General features: G+C 44.3%; 1 protein-coding gene across 1 annotated transcript; it reads left to right on the top strand.

Moving 5' to 3' along the window:
* Window positions 1-721: 721 nt before the first annotated feature.
* On the top strand, window positions 722-4,491 carry LOC132580364 (gametogenetin-like). The gene has a single exon (XM_060251115.1). It carries the CDS (start codon window positions 731-733, stop codon window positions 2,903-2,905), a length of 2,175 nt encoding a protein of 724 aa, XP_060107098.1. The 5' UTR covers window positions 722-730; the 3' UTR covers window positions 2,906-4,491.
* The last annotated feature ends 9,576 nt before the right edge of the window (window positions 4,492-14,067 follow it).

Consider the following 14,067-nt stretch of genomic DNA (forward strand, 5'->3'; position numbering starts at 1 on the left):
ATAGTTGGAAGGGACTTCCAGGGTCATCTAGTCCAACCGCCTGCACAATACAGGAAATTCTCAAGTACCTCCCCCTTGCACACATACCCTGTAACCGCTGTGCCAAGCCCAAAAGATGGCAAAAAACCCCAAACCTCTCCAGGATCCCTGGGCATGTAAGAAGGAGCCACAGGAACTAAGCTGTGATGCAACCCTTCCTGCCTTCCTTCTCATGATCTGCCAAATTTCACAGAATCAGCATTGCTGTCAGATGACCATCTAGTCTGTTTGAAAACCTCCAGAGTTCACCAGTTCCCAAGGAAGCCTGTTCCACTGAGAAACCACTCTGTCAGGAAGTTCTTCCTAATGTTTAGCCAAGAACTCTTTTTGATTTATTTTCAATCAGTCTGACCTTCTGAGGCAACAGAAAACAACTGCACCATCCTGCTTAATCCTGTTAAACCGTTTTACAATAGTTAGTCATCATTACATACAGCATGCATTAAAACAATTAAAAATAGATGCTGGCAGTCCATCTTCAACACTGTTTTGTTTTTATTTATTTGTATTGTGCCATCGCATGATACTTATTGCGGCCAGTGTTTGCTTGGTATGTGCTACAGAGGAGCCTCTTTTGTAATGTCTTTTCTCAGCTGCTTGCTTTGTCCATTTTGCTCTGTATATTTTAGAAATGTCATGTTGTTACACTTTTAAAACAAGGTTTCTTATTTTGGTTTACAGAATATCCACCATGAGAAGGTGTGTGGTGACCTGCTGGATAGCAGTTCTGTTTATCCTCCTGCTGATTGATGATTCCTTGTCCGGAAGGTCCAGCAGCAGCAGCAGCAGCAGCAGCAAGTCCAGAGGCGGCAGCAGGCCCAGCGGCGGCAGCAGGCCCAGTGGCGGCAGCAGGCCCAGTGGTGGCAATCAGCCCAGCGGCGGCAGCAGGCCCAGCGGCGGCAGCAGGCCCAGTGGTGGCAATCAGCCCAGTGGTGGCAGCAGGCCCAGTGGCGGCAGCGAGCCCAGTGGTGGTAGCAAGCCTAGTGGTGGCAGCAGGCCTGGTTCCTCCTTCCCCAGCAAACCTGGTTCTAACCAGCCTGATTCCTCCCCAATCAAGCCTGATTCTGCCCCCATCAAACCAGGCTCCTCTCCAGTCAAACCTGGCTCCCCTGCAGGAAACCCTGTAGATCCCCCATACAATCCTGCTTACCCACAAAATCCTGCTCACCCCCCACAAAACCCCAGCTTTCCACAAAACCCTGCTCACCACCCTCAAAACCCCCCACAAAACCCTGCTTATCCTCCCCAAAACCCAGCTTATCCTCCCCAGCACTACCCACAAAACCCTGCATATCCCCCTCAAAACCCTGGCTACCCACAAAATCCTGCTCACCCCCCACAAAACCCAGCATATCCCCCTCAACACTACCCACAAAACCCTGCATATCCCCCTCAAAACCCTGGCTACCCACAAAATCCTGCCTACCCCCCACAAAATCCCAACTTTCCACAAAACCCTGCTCACCCCCCACCATATCCTGGTCAACCTCCACAAAACCCTGGTCACCCCCCACCATATCCTGGTCAACCTCCACAAAACCCTGGTCACCCCCCACCATATCCTGGTCAACCTCCACAAAACCCTGGTCACCCCCCACCATATCCTGGTCAACCTCCACAAAACCCTGGTCACCCCCCACCATATCCTGGTCAACCTCCACAAAACCCTGGTCATCCCCCAGCATACCCTGGTCAACCCCAACCATACCCTGGTCACCCTCCACCGTACCCTGGTCATCCCCCGCAATATCCTGTTCAGCCACCACAACGCCCTGGTTATCCCATAAATCCTGTCTATCCCAGCCATACAGGAGGAGACAGCTGGAACCGTTATGGCAGTAAGCCATGGAAACCCAAGAAACCCAAGATGAAATATGTGGCGGGAGCAGCTGCAGTAGGAGCTATGGGTGGCTTCCTCTTAGGCAATGCCATGTCTAACATGCGTTTTCGTTTTCACAACTCTGCTGAGGAACGGTGGTGGTATGAAAACCGAAATCGTTATCCCGATCAAGTTTATTACCGACAGTACAATGAGCCTGTTGTGAGGGATGTGTTTGTGAGAGACTGCATCAATATCACAGTGCGAGAGTATATTGAGCCCACTGAAAACCAAACAGCAGATGAGATGGAAACTACAGTTGTGACTCGAGTGGTACATGAGATGTGTACTGAGCAGTACCGCTTGGTGTCCAGTGCTTCAGATGGAGGTAGTTGGAGTCGTTACAATACTGAACCTTGGAAACCCAAGACACCCAAGCACAAAGTGCCGCAAGTGGCAAAGGAAACGGTTACAGTTGCCCCAGGAGCTGTTGTTGGTCCCCTCTTAGGCAGTCCTATGTCAAATATGAGTTTTCAGTTTAACAGCACTGAAGAGGAACGGTGGTGGTATGAGAATCGCAATAATTATTCAGACCGAGTTTACTATCTGGAGTACAGCCAACCCGTGTCGCAGGATGTCTTTGTGGGAGACTGCATGAACATTACATTGGAGAAGTTTCTTGAGCCCACCAGGAATCAAACAGTCGACGAAATAGAGGAGAGGGTCATAAAACAAGTGGTCCACAAAATGTGTATAGAACAGTACTGGTTGGTGTTGGGCATCGCTGGAGGAGGTTCCTGGAGCCATCATGATAGCGAGCCATGGAAATCTAAGACAGCCAAACCCCAGATGCACTATGTGGAAGAGGAAGCTGCTCCATACGCTACCGCTGCAGCTATCGGCAGTAACCGCTTCGAAAGTGCCGCATCTTACCCCGGCTTTAACAAGGCTGACCAGGGAAAATTCAATTCAGGCATTACTATGTTTCTGGTCAACCCTTCCCTGCTTTGGATCAACACATTTGCCTTCTGTTTCCTGACACAATGAGGTCACACAGATGAAGCCTCTCTGTTGTTGTCCATCTAGCTGATGTTCAAAAAAATGAGATCTGTCATATACAATTACATACTGTAATATTATGTAATGGGTTGCCTTGTTCCTGTATTGCTATGTAATGCAAACTTTTTGTGTGTGGAGAACATATTGCTTATGCACCTTTCTGGTGGCACAGATTATATCTGTTGAATTTTAGAGAACATACAAGCTGCCATGGTTACTCACTCCTTTTTTAGGGCTGTCTGATTCTGTATTTCACACAACACAAAGAAGCTTGCTAGTGGTGGTGTGCACCAAAATATTTGGGGGGATTTTTTGAATTTTAGATATATTGGACCCCAAAACATTTGAGATTATAAAAAAACCCACCCACCCCTGAATTCCTATACTAGTATAATATTCAGATTCAGGTTTGTTTTGTTTTTTTTTTAATTCCCAGAGGGGTTTTTTTTCGCTCCACTATAGCCTATGGGACCATTATAGTCAATGGGGAATCTATCTGGAGGTATGCAGGGGCTATGGCTTTTTTTTTTTTTGGTAAAGGAACCAAAATTTCAACATAGTTTCTGGTACCAAGACTCACCAAGTTTCAAAAAGAGTGGACCAGGGGTCCAATTCTATGGGCCCCCAAAGAAGGTGCCCTCATCTTTCATTGTTTCCAAGTGTTGTTGGGGAAGCAAAAAACCCACAAGGATTGATATCAAACCAGAGAGTCTCCTCCATTTGCTTGGCACTCTGTACGTGCATTGTCTGTGCTAAGCTTGCAGCCTCTTCTTGCTTGGGCATTTGTTGAGATGACATTTCCACAGTGGCTCTGGTTCTGCAAAAATACATCCACTTCAGTTTCTATTGCAGAGACTCTCAGGTCTGACATCAGTTCCTGCTTTTCCTCCCCCCCTCCATTGGAGATAATGGAGAATGGGGGCATCTTCTTCAGGGGCACAAAGAATTGGACCAGAAGTTATGCTGAAAATTTAGTGCACCTACCTAAAAAAACAGCCCCCAAAGACCCCTGCATACCCCCAGATAGATTCTCCATTATAGTTTATGGGGATCGTAGACTATAATGGCCCCAGGCTATAATGGAGCCAAAGGAATTTAAATGTATTGTTGTCCCTTTTAGTGCTTTTGTGAAGCTGCAGCTTCACCTGGAATTGCATTTTAAGGGAGTTCATTCTCTTTAAATGCTGTTTAACTGCTGCTATGCTGTTTTCCCAGATAATCACGAATTTGGGGAGGATTACCTGGGAAAGGCTATGCTTGATAGCCGAAAATATCCCTCCTCTATGTCTGGTGTAAATAATAGCTGATAAATACCAATAAGGTATTTTCTGGCTATTTTTTTTCCAGCTCAGATAGAGCCAAATACCACCTCCCTACTTGCTAGGGAAGAGGCCATTCATTCTTTTATCAAGGGGGAAAAATTCCTCCTTATCCTGCCCTCAACTCAGGAACCAATATACATGTTTTCTCGTTAAACTTGCAGGTTGAATAACAGGAGAATAAATGCTGATCCCTCCAATAAAGTTCATTGTCCAGTACATGGAGTGCAGTGCAAATAAAAAATACCAACATTATATCTGTTTCTGAGAGCTTTGTTTTCAGTGCTCAGTGTTTCTGCCTTGGGAAGAAACGGATCTGATGAGTTCAACCAGGGGTTTTTTTGAGCAGGAATGCAGTGCCAGCTGGCTTGGCATCAGGAGGTATGGCCTAATATGCAAATGAGTTCTTACTAGGCTTTTCCTACAAAAACAAACACTGGTTCAAACACTGGCCCATAATGAGACATAATACTGTTTGCATGTGGCCTTTCCATGTGTTAGTCCTGAGGCATGTCCCCTCCCTTTTAAAAAGGAACTATGGAACAACTATGGCACATTCATCTTTAAGAAGAGTAGTAGAACTGGGTTTTTTAAACCCCACTTTTCTCTATCCTAAGGAGTCTTAGAGTGGCTTATAATCACCTTCCCTTCCTTTCCCACAGCAGGCACCTGGTGTGGTAGGTGGGGCTGAGAGAACTGCAGCTGGCTCAAGATCACCCAGCAGGCTTCATGTGGAGAGATGGGGAATCATAGAGTTCACTGCTCTTAACCGCTTCACCATGCTGGCTTTAAGAAGGAGGCTGTGTTAATGTTTTAACTGTAGAGGTTCAAAATGCTGGGAGCCTCGTTTATTGATGGGTACCTGGCCAGCATCTTGTCTGGTCTTGCCCGAAGTGTGGTTGTCAGCAGGAATGATATCACTAAGGAGCAAACTGGAAATGATATCAGACAAAGGCTGGCCAAGCAATGAAGTCAAAGAAAGGGGTTGAAAGACTGCATGCAGATGCAATAAACTCATAACAAAATGCAAGGTGTTAAGCAGAGGGCTCAGTGTCATGAGGGGCTGCCTGAACAGGCACCAAAGGATGCATGTAGTGGTGGCCCTTGAGCAAACCCAAAGGCAGCTGAAGTCAAAGAAGCAGCCACACTCCTTGGCCCCAAGGGAGAGCGGCTTCTTGATTGCGTTTGTGTGAAGAAGCCAGACCCAGCTGCTTGGAAAACCCTTTGCCTTCTTTCCTAGCAAGAGGCTGGTGAAGCCAAAGCAGCAGCCACGCCCTGGGACCCCAAGCAGTGGCAGCTGCTCCTCTTGGATGTGTTTGATTTGGTTCCAGAGCACAATGGAGAAACCACTGGAGGCCTGGTCTGTCACTGCTCTGGATGTTAAAGGCAGAAGAGCCTGCCAAGGTTTTTAAAGTGCCTGTTACGCATGGCTCTATTGTCCCTGTTTTTGGTTCCCCTCCGCGGTGAATCAGCCTCCATTTCTGGGAACGTTTCAGAGAATGTTTCTTCTTGTGTGCATGTTTCTTTTAGATTGAACTCACTTCCCTTTCATCTGCAATCCAAACATTTCTATTAAGGGTCACACCACACATTTTTGCTTTCTGTTGCATCATCCTGTTCAGAAATAGAATCTCCAAGTTGTTTGATGACCCAGAGCTTAAAATATTTTGGGGGGCATTTTGGGTTGAGATGATGATCTGGGAAGGAAAGGATGAGCCCCCTTTCCCACTGCCAAGTTCTGATCCGCATGCTCCTCTTGTACCTGCTTTTGCAGTTCAATCCCCAGTATGGTTGCCAGCTTTAGGTTGGGGAACAGCTGGAGTTTTGGGGGTGGGGCCTGAGGAGGGCTGGGTTTGGGGAGGCAAGGGACTTGAGTAAGGTCCCCCTTCCAAATAGGCCATTTTCTCTAGGTGCACTGATATCTGTTGCCTGGAGATCAGTTGTCATCCCAGGAGAACTCCAGTCACCACCTGGGAATACAGAAAACAATATGGCTTTACAGAAAGGTAGTATTGTAACAAAAGGAAACACTGAGCCTCGCACAGAGACATTTTGAATCTGCCAAAGGGTAACCCCTAATGGAAGACTGTTGATCTCTGAGGCTCCAACTGCAACTTATCTGCACAGCATTTGTAAAAGCTGGAGAGTGTCCTAAGCACAAATTTGAAAGAAATACTGGGTATTCAATAATTGAACTCAAGGCTTTACCTAGTGTACTGCAGCCTGAAGAAGGCAAATGAAATGGATGGTTACCTAGGCAATCTATTGCTGCTGTTGCTATAATATCAACCTTTTGTAATTCTTGTTAAATTCAGGCATCAAGTGTTTTTTGCTAATAATACTGAGATCAAATTGTTTCAAAATATAGACTAGCAAGCCAAGACTTGTATTAAGAATTGTTACTTCTATACAGTTTTTCCTTTTGTTACAATACCATCTCGAAATAGGCAGCCCTATTCCCCAACACTGTACGTTTTGTTCTTGAGACAGGAAATGGTGCTGAATGTTTGAGTCATTCATTGTATGACTGAACATTCTGAAGTTTTAAAAGAAAGAAACTGATATGGACAGTTTGTTGACATCACCATTTTTTCCACAAGCCCCTACGGGTGAATAAGTCTAGGATACAGCATGCAGAGAAAGAAGAACCATGCTGCACCAATGTCAAAGTTGGGACACGGGTTGCAGTTTTTGGTGAGAAGAGGGGTGCGTATGCAGAAGACTGCCTGCTTTCAGTTCTCCAGTGCTGGAGAATTGGCTCTCAAATTTAATCAGTCTTTATTGCATTAGCAACAAAATGCCATAGCAACTAACAACTTAAGAATAGAAGAAGAAAAAACCCCAATAAAACATTCAATACAACAATAAAATATATCCTTGATTTGGTACTAAATTTAGATGTTTATAGTTTTAAATGGCATTTTCTTTTATAATATAATTGTATCACCTCCTGCTTCCTATTAGCTGGATTCTTATGAACAAATGTCCAATCAAGATTTCAGTTATCAGTACTCAAATTATATAACATGTGCAGCAGTTATTTCCAGTCAGATACACAATTTCCTCATACAAATAATCTCCACCTTAGCCTTGTTTGCTAACTACCTAGTAACCACTCAGCAATCAAATAATTAAGTATTACTGTTATCCAGTTTTCAGTGGTGGAAGGCATGTTGCTTTTACAGGTGTCTCAAACATACCATGCTATTCTGGTATGTGGGAACCAGCAATGGACTGATTATATGGGACCAGGCCAGGTTGTATAGTGGTTAGAGGGAGAAAAAAATGAGTCTATCCACTTTATCCACACCATTCATAATTTTGCAAACATCTATCATATTAAATAAATATAGGGGTGGAGGTGAAGTTTAAAACACTGCTTTCCTGTTCAGGACAGACCCAAGGAAATACTGCTTTACACAGAGCAGGATTAAAGTGTGGAATTGGTTGTCAGAGGATGTAGTGATAGCCACAAGAATAAACAACTTCCAAAGGGGATTAGATTCATGGAGGATAGTTTTGTCAGTGGCTACTAGCCATGGTGACTGAGGAGAACAATCTCCACATTCAGAGACAGTAAACCTCTGAACACCAGTGCTAGGAGGCAACATTGGGGGAAACCTGTGGTCTCTGTGCCCACTGTGTGAGACAGGATGTTGGACTAGATGGGCTATTGGTCTCATCCAGCAGGGCTTTTCTTATATTCTTATTGCCAGGTTTTTGCTGGGCGCTATTTGAGATGCAAATAGTCCCTCCCTACTGACTTTTATCCAAAAGCGTCTACATTCTATTTTTGAAGCATTTGCCTGGGAGTAAGTCAGTCACATGCATCTGCCCTCATGTTATACAAGATGAGCCTTAGTTATTCACTAGCAGATTTTAACTATCTTCTTAGAAATCATTTCTGCCTTAGGGATGACTGGTAACAACCTCATCAGTGCTTAAGTATCTGGTATAGCAACTAAAGTGTACAATGCCATCTGCCCACAGACAAGTTGACAAATACAGAGCTGAGAATCCAAACAGCATACTGAACCTCCTGTGGGATGGGTTTGCTTCTCTAGCACCTGTCTAATTGCATCTGTCATTGGCTTCTGGCAGGATAACAGCAATATCATCTGAGCCTTACGCTTGGGAAGGGGCAGCGGCTCAGTGGAAGGGGCCCTGCCCTTGGACACGGAAGGTCACAGGCTCAGTCCTTAGTATCTCCAGTTAAAGGATGTCAGGTAGCCCAGTCTAGGAATGATCTTTCTGTGCCTGAGACCCTGGAAAGTTGCCACTGATTAAAGAGACAACAGTGAGCTAGCAGATCAGAGGTCTGGCTTAGTCTAAGGCAACTTGATATGTTCACTATCAATATTGGCATTTTATGGATTAATTATTCCAAGTCATTTCCTGCCTGAGGAAATATAATAGTAACTTTAGATTAAGGACAACAGAGATGATGATGATGATGATGATGATGAAGAAGAAGAAGGATTGTCACAGTCAAATATTTGACTGGTAGATGGTGTTCTGCAATTCAAGATCTAGCCAAGTTCTTGGGAAATGCAGTTGTGTCTTCCCAGGATTCTTGCTTTTCCAAGCAACACTGACTTCTGGAGCTGAGCTGGTGTTGCTTGCTCAGTGCCTAAAATGTCCAGGTATTTCTTGAGAGTTTTAGGCACTGCTCCAAGGGCTCCAATGACAACTGGCCAGATGGCAGCCATCTTCTTCCAGAGGTTCTCTGATTCTATTTGTAGGTCTTGGTATTTCATGATTTCATCTTGTTATTTCTTTTCCTCCTCCTCCTCCTCCTCCTCCTCCTCCTCCTCCTCCTCCACCTCCTCTCCCCAGGGCCAGTGTGTCTCAATAGGCCAGGTAGACAGTCGCCTAGGGCGCCACCTGGCCTTACCACTAATATAAATCACCTCACCTCCTGAGGCAAACCATTACAGCACTATTTTGCTCCATCCACAAGATGGTGAGCAGGGTGGAAAGAAAGGAACAGGCAAAAAATTATTGCATGTGCCAATAATGTTTCACTAGATACATGTTATCAGGTTGTTGTGTTCTCCACATGGCAGCCCGGGGTCATGTTGATCACAGGTGTTTTGAGAGTTCTGAACTCAGGATTTATTTCTTGGAACATATGGGTCTGGTTTGGATTGATTTGGATTGAGGCCATGGAACACCTGGGAAGGGATGTTTAGCCTTTCCCACTGGGTAATTTTCATTTGCCGAACCTGAAACGGCTGATAGGAGCTGCTGTTTGCTGGATTTGGGAAATTTAGGTGAACTGATGGGCTACATGTATGTTTCTCCCATGGGGCCAACAGATGTTCCCCAAGCTCATTTCAGGTCAGGACACAGTGTAGAGAAAGGGAAAGGCTAAGCTCCCTCCCCATGCACCCCCTGGTCCTAATCTGAAGTAGGTTCAGATGCACCTGGAATTGTTTCAAGCACAAAACTTTCAGCACAGGCACAAGGAGAGAGAAGGACTTTGTGTGATGTATTTAGGGGCCTCTGTTGCATTGGGCAGGAGGATGGTCAAAGTACTTTTGATGGATAAGTCTGACTTGGTGGAACTCCTCTGCTGCAGCCAGTCTAGAGGCTTTTAAGCTTGTCAGTTTTTCACACAGCCTCCCTTGCTGTATCCTTCACAGCAGATTCAACATTCAGCAGATGAGAGTGCTGGTTTGTCTCCATACCCTTCAAAAGTTTCATCTGCTAATTCTTGTAGCTCTGAATGCTTATGAAAGTTGTAGCTACAGACTTTGGCTAAAAAACCCAAACCAAACCCTAGCTGCTTTCCTTTGCCTCTATTTCTTCCCATTGGCCTCCCGCCATGCTCCCTGGATTTCTCTTTGTATGCTTGCAGCGCGTGTGGAAACCTGACTATTACATAAAATGGACCTTTAAATCTCTATGGTGTATGTCTGTGTGTGTGAGAGTGTAAAATAAGGAATTAAAGCAACAGGGAAGCATCCAAATGATATCCTGATTTCTATTTTCTTTTAAATAGGAGCTCCATTAACACAGGCATCTGAAAAACAGAAAATGAAGCATCCTAAGTTTGGCTGTTGGGCAAGGATTGTCTTTCAGAGCTGGGAAAAAGAGGTGTTTTTCATATGAACATATGAAGCTGCCTTATACTGAGTCAGACCCTCGGTCCATCAAAGTCAGTATTGTCTACTCAGCCGGCAGCGGCTCTCCAGGGTCTCAAGCTGAGGTTTTTCACACCTTTTTGCCAGGACCCTTTTTTGGAGATGCTGAGGGTTGAACCTGGGACCTTCTGCTTACCAAGCAGATGCTCTACCATTGAGCCACCGTCCCTCCCCCTATTTAGAGGTGAATAATGCAGTTCTGCATCATGGCATCTGGAGGGTTAAATGAAACCCTAGTTCTTTAATCTGATCTGATGAAGTCAAATCCCTGATCTGCATGGGGGGGGGGCGGGGAGTGAGGGGTGTCCTTACATTTTAAAAAAGGAGGATGTGGAAATTATTGCAATCAAGGAACTGAGATTCATTCTTTTTTTTCTAAAGGGAACTGAGATTCACTTTCCTGATTTTTTAGGCATGTTTTCTAAAGAAACTAAGCTTCTGCTTTTCTTTACAGTATACCCACAAAAAGATTTATATCAGAGAGTAAAGCAGCATCCTCATATTGTGCTACTTGCTAAATTTTTAATCATTTGGTTTTCATCTGCTGAGAACTCACAGCTCTATAATGGGCAAGACTCACAGAGTCGCAGCCAGTTTTCCTGGCTAGATGGAGCTGCCCTAATTTCAGTTCAAGATTCAAAGTGATGGAGAATTTGTGTTTTTCTCTGAACAGGCAGAACCTTATCAGAACTAAGTGTCTCTGTATTATTTAATTGTCTGTGAATTAATATATCAGAGATATAAAAAGTCAAACAGCTGTGTTTGTAAAGCTTGAAGAATTAATGTTTCTCGAATAAATAGCTTCTCATCTGGTTCACAGAGAAAGATTTCTTCCTGGATCATTTAAGTGTGAGTAGCCAAGTTTTGGAGAGGAGGAAGCTCAGCAAGGAGGTGATACCACAGAATCCACCCTTCAAAGATGACATTTCCTGTAGGGGAACTGATCTCATCTGGAGACCAGTTGTAAAGTTCAGGAGAACTCCAGGATCCACCTGGAGATTAGTTATTTTAGGGCCACACTAGTCCTACTATATCTACAAGGACTCTAGATATAGCATTGGATCCCACCATTACACATTCAAAAAGCAAAGCACCAAAATCCACCAATTACCATCTCTTGGAGCCCCCACAGTTCCCGCCACTATAATTCAGGAAAGCGAAAGCAGTCTCTGGGAACAAGATAACACCAGTGACCTTGGTCCCATGGTGTTCCTCTTCTCAAGGTAGAAGTGGTTACATTATACAGTGAAAGACATAACAAGTGTGCAGTGATAGATAATGTGGCAGGACCCACAAAGGTTACATAGAGTCAATTAGCACCAATCACAGCATTACAGATTTCATATCAAGAGCTCCTCTTGACACCTGATCTTGTCAGAGTTTGGAAGCTCAGCAGTCAGCCACAGTTAGTGCTTGGATGGGAGACCATCAAGGAAGAACAGAGCTGTTATGCAGAGGAACATGATGGCAAGCCACTGCTGCTCATCTCTTGCCTTGAGAACCCCTATGCCTGTTAAGGATATAGGAGTTCAGTAATAAATATGGTGACAAGTAAAGTAACAAAAGCATTTAAGTTTTCTTTTGTCCACTAACTTTTGTCTCCTAAGTTGGAGTCCTCTCAAGAGGTCCCCATCCAAGATTTCTAGTCTACTAAGGAACAGCTTTTGCTTTTAGATTCTTCTTGCTTTTCTCAGATTCTATTTGGATTGAGGGGAGTATACACACACACTAATACAATTGCTACAGAATTTAAAAAGGTAAAAATGTGTATGACGCATGGCAGAAACAATCTCTTGCACAATGTGCAAATATGTTCCACGAGACTCAGAAACAATCACTGGTGGTCAAATCCCAGTTGTTGATATTCTTATCTTCCAGTATTGTTGACATTATTCTGGCCTAAATATTGTGGCATTTATGCATTGTGATAAGGTTGAACATTTGTAGATAGATCTATTGCCATATGTAGCATTAAATATTCCTGTGATGTCTTTTGTATTCAACTTTCCTTTTGCATAGTTTGTAGGAGATGATTTCTGCCATGTGCAATACATTTTTACTTTTTGAAATTCAGTGGTAATGGTGTTCTCCCCTCCTATTAGTATATATAGTTGGCACAATGATTGTCCTGTGTTAGATATAACCACATGATTATTTGTATAACATTAATTTCTTTATTGAAGGTCCTAGCCTGGTGGTTCCTTTTTGTTTGTGTTAGTAAGACCTCCTCCCTTGTTCTTTTTTTTCCATTTCAGCATATATTAGGCCAAAAGAGAAGGATTCAGCTGCCCATTAGTAGAAATCTGGCTTGCGCTGTGTTTGATGCAATTTTAGGATCTGAGGACCCACTGGTGTGAGGATCAGGATCCAATCTGTCATAGCACAGTTCGGACTTTCTGTTATAAGGGGGCAGGTTGTCACTGAGAATGCTGTCTCTCAGGAGCAAGCTGGGAATGTCATCTGAGAGAGGCAAGCTGGGTGTTGAGGTCAGAAGAGACTTTTGAAAGGTAGTTGCTGGTGGAACAATATTTCATAACAAGAAATTAAGGTCCAAGTGGGATCAATGTCATTAGGATAGAGCAATGCTGTAGAAAAAGCCCAGCAGGAAATCATTTGCATATTAGGCCACACCCCTGATGTCACCATTGTTTCACCATTGTTTTTGTAGAAAAGCCCAGCAGAAACTCACTTGAATATTAGGCCACACCCCTTACACCAAGCCAGCCAGAACTGCGTTCCTGGGCATTCCTGCTAAAAAAAAAGCCCTGTATCCATGTATCTATCTTTTCTCCTTTGGAGAAAGTTTTGGAGATACTTAACAAAAAATTCCCCTTCTTCTGCCATGAAATTCACCTTTTTTCTGTTATGAAATAAACCAGGAATGAGATGTTAACTAAAATGGACTATATCCAGGTAGCCTGGGGTGTTTCAAGGAATGCTGACGTTGTTTAAGGTCAGCATTGGGAAAGACTGAAGAATATACGGGAAACAAGGAAATGAAGCTGCTGGAGAGTGGGCCTCTAAGAGACTGAGGAACATGCATGAGCATCTGGTGAGAGGGAGGATGTATGGCCATCTGCCAAACACATGAGCCAGGGACATTTGTGCAATACGCATTGGGTAGTACTCAACATCCAAAGTGAGGAGGTGGTAAGTCTGAACTGAGAAGCAAGAACTGTGAACTGAGTGTGGAGAAGAAGAAGAAGAAGATATTGGATTTATATCCCACCCTCCACTCCGAAGAGTCTCAGAGTGGCTCACAATCTCCTTTACCTTCCTCCCCCACAACAGACACCCTGTGAGGTGGGTGGGGCTGAGAGGGCTCTCACAGCAGCTGCCCTTTTCAAGGACAACCTCTGCCAGAGCTATGGCTGACCCAAGGCCATGCCAGCAGGTGCAAGTGGAGGAGTGGGGAATCAAACCCGGTTCTCCCAGATAAGAGTCCGCACACTTAACCACTACACCAAACTGGAATACAACAGCCTTGAAAGAGCTCCCACAGCAAGAACTTTGGAGAAGCAGCAGTAGCAGCTTCACAGCTGCATCGCCCAACAGCCATTGTGCAGGGTCTCTCATCTTTGCAGCACTGCCAGAGTGTGGCTAGCCAGTTGAGGGGATGTGAGTATGAATGTGTAAGGAATAATGTTTATGTGCATTGATATGACTTCATCAGTTTTATTTGCAT

This window comes from Heteronotia binoei, chromosome 12 (genome assembly GCF_032191835.1).
Source record: "Heteronotia binoei isolate CCM8104 ecotype False Entrance Well chromosome 12, APGP_CSIRO_Hbin_v1, whole genome shotgun sequence".
Lineage (NCBI taxonomy): Eukaryota > Metazoa > Chordata > Lepidosauria > Squamata > Gekkonidae > Heteronotia > Heteronotia binoei.

Excerpts from the sequence above, each read along its gene's own strand:
- LOC132580364 (XM_060251115.1), top strand. The coding sequence starts at position 731 with ATGAGAAGGTGTGTGGTGACCTGCTGGATAGCAGTTCTGTTTATCCTC.